General features: G+C 35.5%; 1 protein-coding gene and 1 pseudogene across 3 annotated transcripts in view; one reads left to right on the top strand and one right to left on the bottom strand.

Moving 5' to 3' along the window:
- The window catches only part of LRP1B (LDL receptor related protein 1B), a 1,950,491-nt gene that overhangs the window by 1,267,718 nt on the left and 663,158 nt on the right, over positions 1-19,615 (top strand). For all 3 annotated transcript variants that reach the window (XM_031651763.1, XM_031651762.1, XM_031651761.1), the window contains 2 exons: positions 1,151-1,396; positions 19,023-19,220. In XM_031651763.1, the coding sequence (XP_031507623.1) occupies positions 1,151-1,396; positions 19,023-19,220 (444 nt within the window). The remainder of the gene's footprint in view (positions 1-1,150; positions 1,397-19,022; positions 19,221-19,615) is intronic.
- LOC116269127 lies at positions 5,211-12,841 on the bottom strand (annotated as a pseudogene).

Genomic DNA, 19,615 nt, shown 5'->3' with positions numbered 1-19,615 from the left:
TACGGTTTGAAATCCACTTGAAAATATTTTTAAAGCCAAGAAAGACAAAGCTTCTTTCAGCCTTATTACTATGTACCTAATGGTACACAGTGGTAGGTAATGGTGTGGTTTCAAAGACAGTTATCTGCCATTTTCTTCAAGGTTATAAGAGTGTCATATTGAAATTATCTCAAATAGACAATTCTGACTAAAATGTAGGATAATGTGTGCTTTTATACAATTTTTCTACTTTAAAAAATTCATCAAATATTTTTAACTCGTTACTCAATATTAGGTATACACTGGTAAACAGAAGAGATATTTTCTGTACTCTCATGGAGCTTACAATTTGGTGATGAAGTAGAATAATAAATAAATATATTTAAAGGACAGCTGTATATTTAAATGCTGTTTAAAAAGCTAATCTTTTTTACAAACTAATCATATTATCTATATAATCAATCGTATTTTCTGTGTAATCAATACTATTGCTCATTATTTCAGCCAAAATACCAGGACAACTTTTTTTTCTTTTTAGTGTTTTGCTTACGATGTCTCCATGGCGTCATTGAATGAATCCTACTAACCAATATATGGGGCACGATATGCAATTCACATAACTTAAAAATAAATGCCCACAGCCAGTAAAGGATAAAAAGTAATCCGTTCTACATTATAACTCCAAAATAGACTGTACAAGTGTTGCAAAAGATACATAGACATTATGTATATATATTCATATATGTGTATATGGATATACTTGTTAATTTATTAACATCAAGATATGTCTAATATTCAGATCATCATGGTATATACATCTTTTTTGGAAGACCTCTACAAATGATTTTGCACAGCTGCTAAAAGGCTCAGCATAATCTTTCCAGTTGTGATAGAAACACTGAGCTCACTTTACGTCCGTGGGGTAAAGCAAACTATACTCCCAAGTTTTATAGAAATGAAAATCTTCCATTTACAATTTCTATCATATAGAATTAAATTTGGCCTTTGGATGAATTCTATCATTTCTATACCAATCCCTGAAGAAAAAATAAGCCAAAGAGGGCTTTCTTATCTTCATTTGTAGGCTAATTGTAGGCTTAGAGAATTGAGTTCAATGATTAGTATTTAACTGAGGAAAGCAATTGATAAGACCTATAATCTGTCCCTCTAGATGAATGTTCGCTGAACAATGGAGGCTGTAGCAACCACTGTTCTGTTGTTCCTGGAAGAGGAATTGTCTGTTCCTGCCCTGAAGGACTTCAACTCAACAAAGACAATAAAACATGTGAAATTGTGGATTACTGTAGCAACCATCTAAAGTGCAGCCAAGTGTGTGAGCAGCATAAGCACACAGTAAAGTGCTCATGTTATGAAGGTTGGAAGCTGGATGTAGATGGTGAAAGTTGTACAAGTGTTGGTAAGTAACTATTTTGTGTGTGTTGCTATATTTAAGGATAGATCTTGAAAAAACCAAACCCCAAAACTGCTTCAGAAAATTAATAAAAGGATTCAACTCATTTTAGATAAAGCATTTAACGATTATGTATTATTTTAGACCTACTATAAAATTTCTGGAGAGATAATATAATAATCCTTACCTTTGCAATCCATTGAACTGTTACCATCAGATTATTTTTTTCCTGAAACGTTGATTTTATGATCGTATCCCAGATGGGCTTGTTTTTGTATATGCAAAAGCATTTGCTTTGTTTCTCTGTGTATGCTTTTTTAGGGGGTCCTACCCCACATTCCCTGTTGTTATTTCTACTGCTCTTGAAAACAATTTCTTGCTCTGGTTGTGTTTATCTTCTAACTGCTTATTTAAAACATTCTGCGGATTCTCTAGGTGGTTTTTCACAGTGGGAAAGGCAAAGAAAGGCTTTAGATTAGGATATTCAAACTCTAATTGTATAACTTATATTCATTCTGTATGTGACCCTAGGCAGATTACATAATACTGTTGAGCCTCAGTTTTCTCATTTTCCAAGTAACATTGCCCATTTATAACCATTTCCTGCTTCTAGCATGTTGTAAGAATAGTATGAAGGACTTGTTACTGTACCACACACCCACAGGGTGTTTAAAGAAGTATCGCTTTCCATCCACTTCTCTAGATTCTTAGTCTGAGTCCACAGGAAACTTAGAAGTCCATGGATAAAATTGAAGAGATTCAGAAACTTTGTTTGGGAAAATATTATAGCATTATTTTAACTTCTAACTGAAAGTTAGTATTTCTTTCCATTGTGAATGTATGCCACAGACCACCGAAGTCATTAGCAGCAACTATGAATTTGCTGATAGAATTAATAGACATATTCATATCCCATTATAGTTGCTGCACATATCTCAAAATATCACTTATGTTCAGGCTTTGCAACCCACTACTAATTCAATAGTGGGACTCCTTGGACCCACTGCTGGATCTTATTATTGAATATACTAATAAAATCCTCTCTGTGGGGAAATATCTCCTAAACTTCTCCTGAGATAAAAAGGAATTAGAATAATAATTAAAATACTCTATCAAATGAAGTTTGAATTTCATGACATCAAAATAAATATTTAAGTAAATAAATACATTTATTATTATATTCAAACATTACTTAATTTCAATAACTACATTTCAATGTTTTCTCATCTATACTTTTTAAAAAACTTTATTCTTACTGTTTTTGCACTTCTAAAAACTTTCTAGTATTTGCTAGCACAACAGGGTGACTATAGTAAAAAATAACTTAATTGTACATTTTAAAATAACTAAGAGTATAATTGGATTGTAACACAAGGATAAACGCTTGAGGTGATGGGTACCGTATTTACCCTGTGTGATTATCATATAATGCATGCCTATATCACAATATTTCATGTAACTTGTCATAGGTAGTGACTAACCGGGGCCATTGACACAGGGGGTAAAGGAATTTACCAAGACAGTTGTAGGTAAAGAAAGGCAGATTTATTAGAGAAAGCATGAAAATACATTGCAAGGTTGCAACAGGCAGCACAGCAGAGACAGGGCTGTCTGCAAAGAGGCAGGAATTGGAAGAACATTTTATATGGTGGTGCTGGAGGGAGCTACTTGTGGAATGAGGTCATTGTGGCCACAGGACAAGGAGGTCGTTGTTTATGATGAGATTAGCCACCTGTCCGAAAGATTGTTCATTGTTCTTCCCCACTTGGAGCCCTCCCCAACGTGGAGCCCCTTTCATATTGTTGCTTTCTTATCTATCAGACCTCCACATAACCTAGAAATATACTACTATAACACCTACTATGTACTCACAAAAATACAAATTAAAAAAATTATTAAAAACCACAACTTTCTGCGGAGTCCACGTGCTTCATCAGACTGCTAAGAACCCATACATTATGAACCTCTGTTCATTTTGTTTCTTCCACTTAGAGTGTACTTTCCTCGCTTCATCTCCAGAAATCCTGGATATTCTTTGAGACGTACTCACTCAAGTCTTTTTTCATAAATCAAGTCTTCTTCCAGATATCCTTACTTTCCATTTATTTTTTCTTTCTATGTCTAGAATATATTGTTCTTGAATATGTCTGATCACATTTTTAATCGGCTGTTTTATATTCCTAGATATCTTCTTATTTCTTATCTTTACAATAAAATAATACAAACCTTGAGGTTAGAATTCAGGTCATAGACTTTTCTCTTGTGTTTTAAATAATATCCAGTCCACTTCTGGGAAAATAATATACAGTTAATAAATATATTCTTTCAGATATTATTATATTATTTTAATCTTTTACTTTAAATTTTGTTTTGTTTTGTGATTATTTCTGTAGTAGTTTTCTTATGACCATTAAAATTTGAGTCCCGCAGCATAAGTTTAGCAGATGTTTATTCTACACTTTCTTCTTCAATATTCTCACACAAAGTAATCGGCTTGAGAGGCTGAAAAGCAGCAATTTGTTGTGACGCTAATAGTCATTTCGTTCGTCTGTGTGTTTCAGATGAAAAAGCAATAGATCAAATATTGACCTCAGACACATTTGTGATCATATTTCACAGGAGAATTGGCTCCAGATGTCCAGATGTTTGTTTTGGATACAGATAACAAAATGATTGAATGTCTTAGAGTGCTTATATATCATATGAAATAAATTACAACTTACGTTTAATGTTAGAGTAATTCAACATTCAAATACAGGTGACCAGAGACAGAGATAACTCACCTAATGGAATTGACCCCTCTGCCCTCAGCTCAGAATAGAACTGCAGGGGCAGAAAGGAGGTGTTTGCTTTCCTCCCCATTGTAAGGGTCGTAGATGACTCTCCTATAACAAAGACCAGTTAACAAGAGAAAATCATAGCAAATTTATTTGATCATAGTTTTTTGTTTTATTGTTTTAAAATATAGCAATTATTTATTGATAGATAATTTGATTAGTAGAGTTATAAATACAAAAAGGAGGAAAGATTACCAGAAAGAAGACATTATTTCTAACAAATCTTTAAGAAAATGCTGATTATTAAAATAGCTTTTATCTTATAAGTATTGCATATCCAGTTTTAGCTCCTCAGAGCCCTCTATCAATAAGTCGCCTGAAATAGTAAAAAATTTGCTACTGCAGCCTTGGGGAACATTTTTTAGTGTTGTGTTGGTGCTTCTCTGACAAAGCGTGCTTTTAATCAAGACAAACAGTCCCATATTTATGTAAATCCTAAATTCCAAGTATAAGCACTGCAATTGAACTGACGGACTGGAATAAAATAATAAATCCTTAGATTAACTATACCATCTTCTCACAAATTATTTGAATTTCATAAAAATATGAAGTGTTAACATAGAAATGAAATGGCAATTGACTTTATGAAAGCTCACACATTGAAACTAAATGAAATTTCAAGCGGTGGTGTGGAGTTATTCTGTTACCAGGCAGCACTCCCTCACCATAAAAATAGCAGCTAGGTACTGATTTCTTAATGCCAAACTAATGATGATTTTGAAGACCAACCTTGCTCACTGTCATACCCATGGCTCAAATGGAGAACTTTTCCTGTCTCCTGATTTCCTTTCTTTTAGCTTTGTTGAGAAGATCCCTGAAAAGGGGGGGGGGGGGGGGAAGATCATTGAGTAAAAACATAATCTCCTGGAGTATCATCTTCTTATTGCAGATACCCCTTCACAACAACAGGAGCCTTTCAATCAGCCACACTCCAACAGGTTCCAAGTCAGTATCCTGTAAGGTTCCCATAGACCTGGAGAACTTCATGCAAACTTCTTGGTGGCCGTGAACCTCTCCATGTACTTACCATAACCTTCCAGTTCCTGAGGTTTCTTTATTTCAAAAAGATCACCTTCCATAGCAAGCGGACAGATATGGGAGTCACTGCAGATGCTCTGTGAAACCATGCTGAGCTCAGGACAGTTCTCTTCTAGGTAAAGAATTTTAATGCAAGGACAGCAAGATATCTTTACTGAGACCTGAGATATCTTCTTCCAGTTGAGGATGAGTCTGATGACCTGCAGCTCTCCTACTATGTCAGGTATACTTCGAATCTGGTTCCTGGAAAGGTCCACCACCTCTGGTGGCCTAGGCTACAAAGTTGGGTGATAGTGCTCCCAGTTGGTTCCCAGAGAGGCTCAGGGTCTTGAGGGTAGAGAGTTGCCCAAAGGTAGATGGCAACTTTCTCGGGTGACTGCTGTTTAGGCATAGCATCTCTAGATTTGTTTAGGATTGCATAATCTCATTAGGCAGAGCAGTTTATGTTGTTCAGCGATAGGTTCTTCAGCCCAGTGAACTTCTGTATCAGCAAAGGCAGTAGGTTCTCCATCTTATTGTTGGACAAATCGATGGTCCTGAGATTGCTCATTAGTGTCTGCAATTCTAAGAGGAACTTGGTCAGCCCACAGTCCTTAAACTGGGAGACAGCAGTTTAGCATGCCCATTCCACCTGAGTACCGAGGGCACCATTTCCTATACTAGTGCTTCGGCCCACATCTCTCCTATGGCTCAGCTGCCAGATGGTTCAGCAGGGGAACCCCAGGACCTACACTAACCAGGTTGAGTTCCCTGGACTTAGTCCTGGATGGGAACCTGATGATAGTTTTATGTGACATAGAAACCTTCAGAATGAAGACCCAAAGATCGAGGAAAAACTATCCATTTTTTACACTTAGGCTTAATGAAGTATGGACAGATGTGTAGAAATATGATTGGACAAAAAGGGTGTGATCTAATGCTAATAGATGTCTGGGGGGATCCAGCACAGCCTGTCCGCTCCAATTCTTCAGAACCTGTCTGGGCAGCATTCCTTTCTCCAAGATACGGGGCAGACCACCTCTGGAATGAGCATCTTCAATTTACTTATGGCCAGCTCCTAAACAAAAAGGTTGGTGTCTTCATCAGGGTTCTCTAAAGGGACAGAACTAATAGGATAGATAAATACATGAAGGGGGGTTTATTAGGAGAATTGACTCACACAGTCATAAGGTGAAGTCCCACAAAAGGCTGCCTGCAAGCTGAGAAGCCAGGAAACCAGTCTGAGTCCCAAAACCTCAAAAGTAGGAAAGCCAATAGTACAGCCTTCAGTCTGTGGCTGAAGGCATGAGAGCCCCTGGGAAATCACTGGTGCAGGTACAAGAGTTCAAAAGCTGAAGAACTAGAAGTCTGATATTGGAGGACAAGAAGTATCCAGCATGAGAGAAAGATAGAGGTCAGAAGACTTAGCAAATCTAGTCTTTCCACACTCCTCTGCTTGCTTTTTTATCCCAGCTGTGCTGGCAACTGATTAGATGGTACTGATCGAGATTGAAGGTGGGTCTGCCTCTCCCAGTCCACTGACTCAAACGTTAATCTCCTTTGGCAGCAGCCTCACAGACACACCCAGGAACAATACTTTGCATCCTTCAATCCAATTAAGTTACCCTCAATATTAACCATCATAGTCTGGGAAGGTTAAAATAGTAGTTTTAGGCTTTATGGCTGGCTTTGGGGAACGGGACTGCTGGTTTCTATGACTCGCTCTGGGAAAGAGAGATTCTAGTTACTATGGCTTGCCTGAGGAGAGAATGAAGCATGAAAAACAGGAAGGCAGGAGAGGGTCCGGGAGAGACTTTGCTTCCGAGGTAGCTTGCAAACCGCCGCATGATCACTATTTCAGAGCTATCACTTCTGGCAGTGCAATGATTTCTCTTTTCTGTTAGTTGCTGGCTATTTTCCATCTGATTTTGTTCATAATTTTATAGAAAAGCAAAAGTGTATTTCATCTTTTAAGTTACAATGAAACATTTTTAAGTGGATAATTTTATCTTCTGGTAATTCATCTCTTCCTGAAAGGTATAGTGCACTTTGTGCATGTAAAAAAAAAAAAACAAAAGTATAAAAACTTTATTTCTGTATTTTGTTCCTTGCCTCTTTAGCTCATTCAGCCAGTGCGGTATGCGGCTTATAGTCCAGCACTTTGGTAGGCTGAAGCTGAGCGGATCAGTTAAGGAGTTGAGACCATCCTGGCTAACATGGGTGAAACCATCTCTATAAAATTCAAAAAAAAAACCAGCAGGCGTGGTGGGGAGGGTGGTGGTGGAGTTGCTGGTCCCAGCTGCTCAGGAGGCTTCAAGAGGAGCAGAGGGAGAGAATGCGGCATTGACCAGGGAAGCAAAGAGCTTGAAGTGAGCTGAGATAAAACTGCCTCCAACCCTAAGGGCAACAGAGCAAAACTCCGTCTCAAAAAAAGAGAAAAAGAAGAAAGAAAAGAAAATCAGCAATTTCACAGTTCAATAAAAATGAACTGACTAGTTACTACTGGACTTTAAAAATACAAATTTCTTTTTCTTGCTCATTTTCTCTTTTCCATCATCTTCCGTTGATTTCCCCTTTTAAAATATTTTCTTTCTATTGAATGCAATACCTGTCCTTATCGCTGTTGACATTAAATAGAAAAATAAAATGATGATAGCAGTGTTTTGGCTGGGCATGGTGGCTCACACCTGTAATCTCAACACTTTGGAGGGCTGAGACAGGAGTATCACTTGAGCCCAGGAGTTCAAGACAGCCTGGTCGACATAAGGATACTCCCTACCTACAAATAATTTAAAAATTAGCAAGTCATGATGGTGCACATCTGTGGTCCCAGCTACTCAGGTGACTGTGGCGGGAGCATTGGCTGAGCCCAGGAGATTGAGGCTGCGGTGAGCCATCACTGTGCCACTGTACTGCAGCCTGAGCCAGAGTGAAACCGTCTCAAAAGAAAACATTAAAAAAAAGTTTTTCAAATTACAGCCATGATTGTTCCATTCCTTTTTCCCCTTTAGTTTTCTTCCATAGTTCTCTCATCCCTTTTTTTTTTTCCTACACTCTTTCCTTCTCTGATTCTTTACAATCTGGCTTTTGCTGAATTGCAGAACTGATTCTGTTTTCTCTAAGTTCACTCCTAATATCTTATTAGTTAAAATGATATTTCATAAATGCTACTTTTATAACTTTTATTTTTTATTTAATGTATCTCAAATCTCAGTTTTCTCATATATCTCAATACTCAATTACATTTTCCCTCTTTAATTCATTTATTAATAATTTAATCCATTTAGTAATAATTATAGTAATTCAATTATTAATCACTCTCTCTGAAGTATTGATTTATTTTAGGACCACCTAAAATATGCTACTGATTGTGATGTGGATAGGAGGCAGGGAAATACTGGGTAGAACAGGTAGGTTCCCCACGAGGGCCCCACCCTCAAGCCTGGACCCGCAGCCCAAATTGAGAACTTTATACCCCTGTTTTCCTGCTTGAATGTTGCCTTGTCCAGAACCACCCTGGCCCACCCTGTGCTCATAAAAATCCCAGGCTCCACTGCCAGCAGAGCAGCAGAGAAGAAGAGAAAAGAAAAAAACAGCTTGACGTTGGTGAGAAGCAGCTTGACTTCAGAGGGATGGCTTCAGAGGGATGGCTTGATGGCGGGACCTTGCAGAAGAGGTGTTAGTTAAATAAAATGTCATTTTATTTAACTAATAAGATATTAGGGGTGAACTTAGAGGAAATAGAATCAGTTCTGCAATTCAACAAAAGCCAGATTGTAAAGAATCAGAAAAGGAAAGCGTGTAGAAAAAAAAAAAAAAAAAGATGTGAGAACTATGGAAGAAAATTCAAGGGGAAAAAGGAATGGAACAATCATGGCTATAATTTGAAAAACTTTTTTTTTTCAATTTGGCCTGGGACAGCTGAACTCCCAAGGAAGACCACCTTTCTGGTCCATCCCCTTTTCAGCTCTCCATTCCACTGAGAGCCATTTTCATCAGCAATAAAATCCCCTGCATTTACCATCTTCAATTCTTTGTGCAACCTGATTCTTCCTGACACCCAATAAGAGCTCGGGATACAGGGAGTTGTCACACTGAGATGTTAAACACTTAAGCCACCCATGGACAGCAAAGTAAAAGAGCGCACTGTAACATGCCTTCTGAGGCTCTAGGGGCCACACAGAGTTCTGCTCCTGCCTGCGCCCAGAAGCATTCCTTCTGGCCCCTGCAAGCACTCACCTGTGTGCTCCCCTTCCTGCGAGGGGTTGAGAGCTGTAGGCTGAGTAAAGGAGCCACCCGCTTCGCAAGTCCAAGTCCTGTGAAGGGGTCAGGGAAAATTTCCTGTTTCGATTGCATTTTCTTCTGGCTCCATTCCTGTTTATCCGGCAGCCCAATGGCAAATTTGAAGCATATTTCTAGTAACATTGCAAATAACATTATAGGTTTTTTTTGTTTTTTGTTTTTTTTTTATCTCAGACTGAATCAGGTTGTATTTTCGCATTAGTTTTTTTTTTAGTTCTTATTCTCTAATTTTTTTTCATTTTTAGGTTTTTAAAATTATATTTATTTTTTAATTAAAACCATTTCTAGGAAAGAGATTGTGAATATAAGCACAAAAATGCGTACATATAATGGTTGTGTTTTGGTACACTGTGTCCACTACCCAAAGCTTAATTTTCCCATGCCTCTATGTGTATTTCCTTGGACAACTCCTTTCTACCCTGAACCTTCCCTTATCACCCCAGATATGATTACTGTGGCATTTACATCTCCAGCTATAGCTTTTTTTTTTTTTTTTTTTTTGCGGCGGAGTCTCATTGTGTCACCCAGGCTGGAGTACAGTGGCACGATCTTGTCTCACTACAACCTCTGCTTCCCAGGTTCAAGTGATTCTCGTGCTTCAACCTCCTGAGTAGCTTACAGGCATGCACCACCATGCCCAGCTAAATTTTGTATTTTTGTAGAGAGAGGGTTTCACCATGTTGGCCAGGCTGGTCTCAAACTCCTGACCTCAGGTGATCCTCCTGTCTTGGCTTCCCAAGGTGCTGGGATTACAGGTGTAAGCCTCCGTGCCCAGCCTATCATTTTTCTTACTATCTAATTCTACTTCCCCAGGTATCATCAGGTCACCTCAAGATTAGTTGGCTAAAAGTACCCTTTGTCTTCTCCCTCAGTTATCAGTAATTCTGTCAATAGCTGCAGTATTGTTTTTGGTCTTCAGGGCTCACAACCTCAACTTATCTTTGATTTGTCAAATTTCTTGCTGCCTTCTCTCTCCATGTCTTAATTTTTTCTTCACAGTGTTTCTTGGATTCAGATCTCTTTCTACAATTAAGTAGCATCTGCACCACAGCACAGGCCAGGAGATACATATGTTCTAATGATGATGGCAGTCTTCTCTCTAGCAAATTTGTTTTTATCTTCTTGTTTCTCCAGTTTTTGAGGAGGAGGATATTGAAACTGAAAAAAACATAGTATTTTTACTGACAGAGAGAGGAAAATCTGGATTCAGGAAAATGAAATGAAAATTAATAGAAAGAGGTCAAGATGAAAAGTAAAGTGATAAGCAGATTTGCTGCCTTGGGGAGTAGTGAGTGATAAAAGTGAAGCCATCAGGGGAATGAAGCTGTGGGGGACTTAAAATCCGATCATCCATTCTTTTATTTCTCTTTAAAGAATGACAGATTTACATATCAGTTTCCATCCAGATTTTAAAACTATCTCTCTATTATCTATGAAATTAACCTCAAACCTTTCTGTCTGCTATTCAGAGCTTTCTTCATTTTTGTTCATTTTCCCTCTCCAACATGATGTTTCATCATCATTCACTGTGGATTTTGACTTTAGGCACATTATTGCCATTTTCATCATGAGTAATGATAGTATATGCACGACTAAGAATGTGTAAAGCGCTTTCATATATATCTCTTCATTTAATCATCATCTTCAAATATTCTGTTTACTATCATCTATGACTTAATAATATCTTCCACATTCCCCCTGGAAATTTGAATCCTTTACACTATTCAAAACTCCCTTATCTACAAATAATTTCTTCAAGTTAATTATTATAATTGTGAATAGCTACCATTTACCCAACACCTAAAGTATGATCATTTATTTATTACTTCCAAGAAACCAGATAGTCTTAAATTTCTCATTTTATATCTATGGAAATGAAGACCCAGAAAGGTTACTTCATTTGCTCAGGGTAAGAGATTGTGGCTAAGAGATGTTAGAGCAAAGGTTTTGAACTTTATTCTTACTGACCTCAAAGCAGGAGCATTTACACAATACTGCAAAGACCCAGGCAGTTTGTCTGTGCTGTGAGCCCACACACTCCTATGATGCCTTTGAATAGTCAACATTTTGTGACCTTACTTTTGTTACCACTTGCATCCACTTTCATAAAAGCTGAGATTGAGTCAAAATATTTTATATACCTTATGAAGCATTTGAAAATTTTGCAACAAATGATTATTGAATGTAAGAACTTCCTCTAAGTAGTTGGGTCCTTTCTCTTCTCTTCAATTACTCTCATATTTATGACCTCTCTTCCTCTCTTTCTCTTTCTCTTTTGAAGATCATGCAGGAAGGGTTGAGTTGATTACACTCCTCACTTCCTGGCACAGTATTATCATTGGGTCTATGTGAGATTTTTTATTTTCCTCATGCCCTCCCTTGGTTTCTCTTTCTTTCTTAACTTTTATTTCTAAAGTCTACCCCTCTTCCTTACCTCTGTCTCTAGAGGAAATCATTTCAATGTAGTTCATATATTCTCTTATAAAATCTATGTTGTTGTTTTACATACATATCTTTTAAATTATGTAACTGGTATTATACATATTACAGTCTGTCATTTACCGTTTTTAGTCAGCACTGTCTTTATGAACCGTACACCTACTCTATGACTTCTAATCACTAGGTAGTGTCATAGAGCGTGCACGCGTCTTTTATGCTTTTCCATTCTGCCATGTAAATACACTCAAGTTGCTCCTAACTTTCTGCACAAATGATAATTCCATACACATACATTTACCTGCATTCTTATAGATGTGGATAAAAATTCCGTTAGGACCAGTAACAATCACAGAATGTGCTTCTACTTACAATGACTAAGTAGAACCAGTTCCTCTTCAGAGTGGTTGCACAGTCTACATCTGTACCGACAGTACACTATCTAAGTTCTCGCATCCTTGGCAGCTCTCAAAATTATCCACTCTGTCATTTTCTCCCTAATATATAGGAGTAACATGATATATTATTGCTTTTGTTGCATTTGTTTTATTTCTCATGAGTTTGAGCACCTCTCCATATACTCACTAACCTTAATTTCCTTTGGTCATTCTCCTATGAAGATTACTGCTTTTTCTTATTAATTTGTAGAAATCAACACTATGTTCTAAACTTTAGACATTTCAGATATCGCCTCCATCCAGTTGCCCATCTATGAACTTCATCCACAGTTGAACAAGTCCTCTGTTGAACAAGCCTCTGTTGAACAAGTCCTCTTTGTGCATCTGCTTCCCTCACTTACCCCTTTGTTTGATTCATTTATTTGCATATTTCTTCTTCCTCGCATAATCATTTTCATCATATTTAGGATCTTCTAGGCTTGTTATTCATTCATTGATTTTTATAATTATCATTTATTCTTTTATGCAATCAAAAATATTTAAATCTAGTAAAAGACACTGGACTATATCCTAGAAATGCAGGTTTTGTTGTTGTTCCACTTCTTACCTGAATGAATGTTCTTCTTTCTCACTCTCTCTCCCTCACACACACCCCGAATGAAGATTCTTACAACTTGTTGATTAAAAGAATTGGTGAGTTAAAAAAGCAAATCACGAACTTGACATACAAAGCAGAGATATTTTAAAAATCCGGAAATACTTGGGAAAGTGATTACTAAGAGAGAAACAAAAATTGGCTCTTAAAAAAATGTGAAAGATAGCTGATGATATCATCTTGTATATGTATAGTTTGAATAATACTTGAAAATTCATCCCGGCCTTCATTCTATAGATTCTATTTCCTCTGCCTACCTATATATTATACTTCAGAAATATTTAACTATCATTCATTCCCAATATGGCTATAGATGGAGAAATGGAGGGAAGTAAGTCATGATATATATTGGGCCAGATAAATAATATACCATTTACCACTTCATAAGTTGCTACTGTGTGCAATAAATGTATCTGATGATGGGAGGGAAAAGTTCAAATAAATTCTTAAATGTAAGAACAGAAAATACAGTAAAAACTCTGAAGTAGCAGGAGAGAAAACATCGTAACAGTAATATCACTTTTTGTTTGATGATATTATATATATGGTAAAGAATCAGGGGATTTCACACAGAATTGCTGGTTGTATGGTTGTAATAGCAATTTATCCTGAAAGGATCTGAAGAACTCTTTTTCTTAGACAACTCATCTGCTGCTTTCATAGTCTGTCTGATAAAAATCATTCTGCAAATCTGTAGTGGGACTAAAAGAAAAACAAAGAAGACAATTGTACATAGAAGATAACAGTCTTCTGAGTGTTTTCTAAAAGCTTCTTGTAATGCACTAGATTTCTAAAAATGAAATTCATCACTTTACAAAGTATAAATTGTAACCTCCTTTATTTTGTACATATCTCATCTCTTATGATGTGCTAAAGGAGGAAGATTTCAGGCCACTTCTCTATTAAGAGGGTAATATGCTGGTTTGAGCTGTTAAATTCAGTCATTTATGAGACAGAAGCTGGTATACTGGAAGAATTGTTAGAAAACAGTAAAAATGAATGGTTACTTCACATATTATTTATATTCATTCTAAATGGAGTTGCCCTAAAGGAGGTTAATATACCTATGTCAAGATGGAAACAAACTAGAAAATTCTTCATTTATTTTATCTCCAAATACTTTTTTACAAGGTTTCATTTAATTAAAGTAAAAACCATTATAAGAAGAGATTTTAAAATTCTATCTTCATGATTTCCCACTGGTTTATGAAATAACATATTGGACTATTCATTACAACTTCATTTTCTCAAAGGGGAAATAGTAATCTAATAAGTCAACAGAGATCTTGAAAGCGGAGGTGCTTGAAGAAGAGATCTAGATTAAGAGTTCGAATAACAAATCATTTGAAAATTTACACTTTGATTTTTGATCTTTGGTAAACTAGTTTATTTGTTCATTTTATTTTAGTCAAGCATGATTCAGTAAATATTTATCAAACAAGTGTTTTCTCAACATAAAATGACTATAAAGGATACAAGAACTCGAAAAGATTGTGAGCAGTTTTAATAAGATAGTCAATGTAAAGGTCATTGTTCAAAGAAAACAGATGTGCTTTTAATCACTTTTCATTTTATAAACTCAAATATGTTTGGAAATAGTGGGAATAATGTATTCAACAGACAATATTTTTAAATATTTAGAATATGTCATGCACGATTTAAATGATTTTCTGAAAGTAATAAAACATTAGATAACTTTGAAGCCCTCTGTGTATGCATTTCTCCATCTCCCGAGTCAGCCTCTTTTGTGAGCCTGGTGTATCTGTTCTATCCTTACAGTTTGTGTTTTTAAACAAAAGTTAACACTATGCTTTTATATGTACACAAGTTATGTACATTATATAACCCATCTGAAACTAGGTTTTGTTTTGTTTTTTTTTTCTCATAAATATGATTTTGAGATTTAACTGCTCTGTAACATTATCCTCTATAAAAAGATTACAGTTTGCCATTCCTCTGTTTGTGGCCATTAAGGTTTGCTATATCAAACTATGTTGTAGTAAATGGCCTTATGATGTCTACATATGAAAATGTAAACAAGTTGAACTACATATTCGAGAGTATGTGCATCTTCATTTACACATGTTTAAGTCTATTATAGCGAAATATATCTCCAAAATAGTTGTAGAAATACACACTACCATCAACACTTTGTGAAAGTTCCTCATTCTCCAAATCTTTGCTAACACTAGCTACCATCGTGGGTCAAATTGCTTCTTCTCCACTTACTAGCTGTGTGACTTTGGCATGGTAATTATATAATTTATCTGTGTCTCTGTTTCTTCCTATGTAAAATGGGGGTGACATCACCCACCTCATAAGGCTTTGTGAGGACTGTGTAAATTGGGATTTATAAATGTTTAAGAATGACTGGACCCGGTGGCTTACATCTGTAATCCCAGCACTTTAGGAGGCCAAGGCGAGTGGATCACTTGAGGCCAGGAGTTCGAGACCATCCTGGCCAACATGGAGAAACACTGTCTCTATTAAAAATACAAAAATTAACTGGGTATGGTAGCACATGTCTGTAATCACAGCTATTCAGATGGCTGAGACATGAGAACTGCTTGAGCCTGGGAGGCAGAGGTTTCAATGAGTTGAGATCACACCACTGTACTCCAGCCTGGGCAACAGAGTAAGACTCTATCTCAAAAAGAAAAGTTTAAGAATAATTATAGTATATAGGAAGCACTCCATGTGTGATGTTTTGATAATTCTTGGACTTCCAATTTTGCCCAATAAAATGGGTGTGGTCTTGCTGTTATAATTGGTGTAAACTTTTCTTAATATTCTCAATTACTATGCGACTTCATTATGGACTAGTAACAAAGTTTGTGGACTGGCAGCAGTCTATGTAGATAACCCAAGTACCAGTTTGTTAAATTACTTTTAGTCTTGTAAGTTTTTCTTTTTTACACATTAGATTGGAGGGTATAATTTTACTATTAAATCAATGTTTGTAATGCTTATATATCATTTCAGATTTTCTTTTTCTTTTTTTTTTTTTTTTTTTCTGAGATGTAATCTCACTTTGTTACCCAGGCTGGAGCATAGTTGTGTGATCTAGGCTCACTGCAACCTCTGCCTCCCGGGTTCAAGAGATTCTCCTGCCTCAGCCTCCTGAGTAGCTGGGATTACAGGCACGTGCCACCGTGTCTGGATAATTTTGTACTTTTAGTAGAGACGGGATTTCACCATGTTGGCCAGGCTGGTCTTGAACTCCTGACCTCAGGTGATCCACGAGACTTGACATCCCAAAGTGCTGGGATTACAGGCATGAGCCACCGCACCCGGCCTTCTATTTCTTTTTAAGTCAATTTTGCTAACACGTTTCTCTAAGAATTAACTTATTTTACATATTTTCAAGTGTATTATTAAAATATATATCTTACTCATCTGTTTTTTTTGTTTTGAGGTGGAGTCTCGCTCTGTCGCCTGTTTTTTATTTTCTATATTTTCTATTTTCACTCTTCTTACTGTTAATTTATCACTATGTATGTGTGTATATGTATATGTATATGTAATATGTGTATGTATGTGTGTGTATATATATATAATCAAGTCTGCCATAGGTCTAATCTATATTTTGTTATTCTTTTAAACAAATGGCTTTGGGTTTGCTAGTAATATCTTTTGTCATATTGTGTCAATTTCTGTGGTTATATTTGTTGTTATTTTCAAATTTGAGTTAATTTATTTTTATTTTCTGAATTCTTTGAGTTGAAATATTATTCCATTTAATTTTTCTAATAATAATTTGTCTATTTTATTCAACTAACTCTAATGCACAGAAAAGAAACAGAACTAAATTATTGGAATTCTTTGTTTTCTTAATGTAGATAGAAAATTTTTCAGATCTGAGGAAGGTTATAGGAATGACTAAATGAGCTAAAAATTAATGATATATGTGAACCTGGACGGTTAACAGTGAGCTACAAGTAGTATTTGTACAGTTTTATGCCCTTTACAAGTTTTTACAGTCATTACAACATTTTTTAATAACAAATGTATTTAGATATAATTTACATACAATAAGATTCACTCTTATAAAGTGCACAATTCAGTTTAACTGTTACAGCTATTTAATGTTTGAACACTTTAGTCACCCCAAAACAAACCCCATGCCCATTAGCAATCATTTCCCATTAATACCTCCCCTCAGCCCTAGAAACCACTGATCTATCTATTTTCTACCCCTAAAGATTTGCCTATTCTGGACATTTCATATAAATGTAATCATGTAATATGTGTTTTATGACTAGCTTCTTTCACTTGGCATAATGTTTTCATTTGTTTTAGCATACACCAGTAATTATTTTCTTTGTATTGATGAATAATATATCTATCATGTGGATAGACATTTTTTTATTCATCAGTTGATGGGCATATGAATTATTTCCATTTTTGGTTATGAATAATGCTGCTATGAATATGCACCAGTTTTTTTGTGAACATGCATTTTTAATTATATTTGGTGTACAATTAGAATTGGAATTTTTGCTGGGTCATATGGTAACTCAATATTTAACGTTTTAAGGAAGAGCCAAACTGTTTTCCAAAGTGACTGCATTTTTTCTTAATAGCCAACTGGCAGTGTATGAGGGTTCTAATTTCTCTACAGCCTTGCCATCAGCTGTGTCATCCAGCTTTCTTATTATAATCATCTTAGTCGGTGATTAAGTCTTAGTTTCATAGCTAAGAAACCATTGCCTAATTGAAGGTCGCTAAGATATATGCCTGTGTGTTCTTCTAATAGTAGTGTAGTTTTAGTTCTCACATTTAAGTGTGTAATACAGTTTGAGTTAGTTTTTGTCTATGGTGTGAGATAAATCTGAACATAAGTGGAGGAAAAATTGTCTTTCCAAGAAATAGTGCTGGGAGAACTAGATTTTCACATGCAATTGAATGATATCTGAACCTATCTTATACCATATACAAAAATTAATTCAAATTGTATCAAAGACCTAACATAAGAGCTAATCCAAAATTAGATATTTTTTCTTTTAAACAACTGTGCATCCAACACAAACATTTTCTTTATTTTAAAAATGCTAAATCCAGGGTATTAAATTTTAACAGTATTTGTTTTATTGGGAGCTATCTGGAACTATTCTGTACATGTTTTTGATACACATTTTTTCAGTTAGCTCTAGTCACAATAATGTCATACAGAAGAAACAATACTGTGCAATAAATAACTGCAATATCTAAGTGATCACAACAATATACATCAGTATGTCTCACAGTAATTAGTTTAGGGTTTGATACATTTTTGAAATAACATAATTTTAGTAACTTTCAGATACTGAAACATTCTTTTAGACACAATAATACTAAAAGAAACTTTAATCTCATATCCGTTTTCAAAGCTTCTTTCCTTTCTCCCTACTCAGGCCTGTTTCAGGCTAAAAGAAACCAGTAAGGAATGATATAGTTATGATATTTTTGGACTCTGCAGAAAGCCGCCATCTTCTCTCTTAATGGAAGCGCTCCCTAACTATAAGTCCAGCAACTTCTTCACAGAAATCTTTTTCTGTTGTTGTTGGATATTTCTTCTCTATGGATCTGTAAATATAGGGTAGTTAGCTAAGAGAATAGCAAAGTTAGTTTTAGCCACATCTTAGAAATTCCTATGGTGATTTTTCTGAGCTTTGTCAGGTGAAATTCTAAAAAAACAAAACAAAACAAAACAAAAAAACAGAAAACCCCCTATTTTGTTTTTGTGTGACAATAATTCTTCTATTCTTTAATCAGTGTCAGGTATATGTAAATTCAAGCAATAAAATCTCCCTAATAACTATTCTAATGAATACATATAAACCTAAGTTTTGCAAGTTTCCATTAAATATCGGATTAAAAGAAATTGCTGTTTTAAGATGGAGAATTATGTAATAAATTATACTTTTAAATAATATATTTTGATCTCAAGCATTTTATTACCAGAGTTTACATTTTCATAAGCCTATTAAACATAAATTTAATTTCAGATCCTTTTGAAGCATTCATCATCTTTTCTATTCGTCATGAGATCAGAAGGATTGATCTTCACAAAAGAGACTATAGTCTACTTGTTCCTGGATTGAGAAACACAATAGCACTTGATTTTCACTTCAATCAAAGTTTACTTTATTGGACAGATGTTGTAGAAGACAGAATATACCGGGGAAAGCTTTCTGAAAGTGGAGGTACATATATTATAATTTTCCTTAATGTTTAGATTACTTTTTTAAGTGAAAATTCAAAGAGCACATTATAACTAGAAGAAATTTTGATTATTCTTTGACCTTTGATCCTTTATCCCCTCCCTTATATATGTAAAATCAGGGGTGTTGAGCATCTGTGCAAGCACCTGTTGGGGGCAGGAAGTGGCGATGCTCATGCTGTTCACACAATTTGCCACTGTGGACTTTTCCACGGACTGATGGCAAAGAAATTTATTTACAAGAAAACGAAACAAAGTGACTGGTTGTTACATACCATTAGTCACATTTTTAGGAGTTAGAATAACTTTTTTTTTTTTTTAAATTTTGCTACCATCTTTCAAGATAATTCAAAAAAAAAGAAAAAATATATTACAAAG

The sequence above is a fragment of the Papio anubis genome, chromosome 10, assembly GCF_008728515.1.
Source record: "Papio anubis isolate 15944 chromosome 10, Panubis1.0, whole genome shotgun sequence".
NCBI lineage: Eukaryota > Metazoa > Chordata > Mammalia > Primates > Cercopithecidae > Papio > Papio anubis.
Note: the sequence above shows the minus strand (reverse complement) of the source record. Positions and strands in the feature narration are given on the sequence as shown.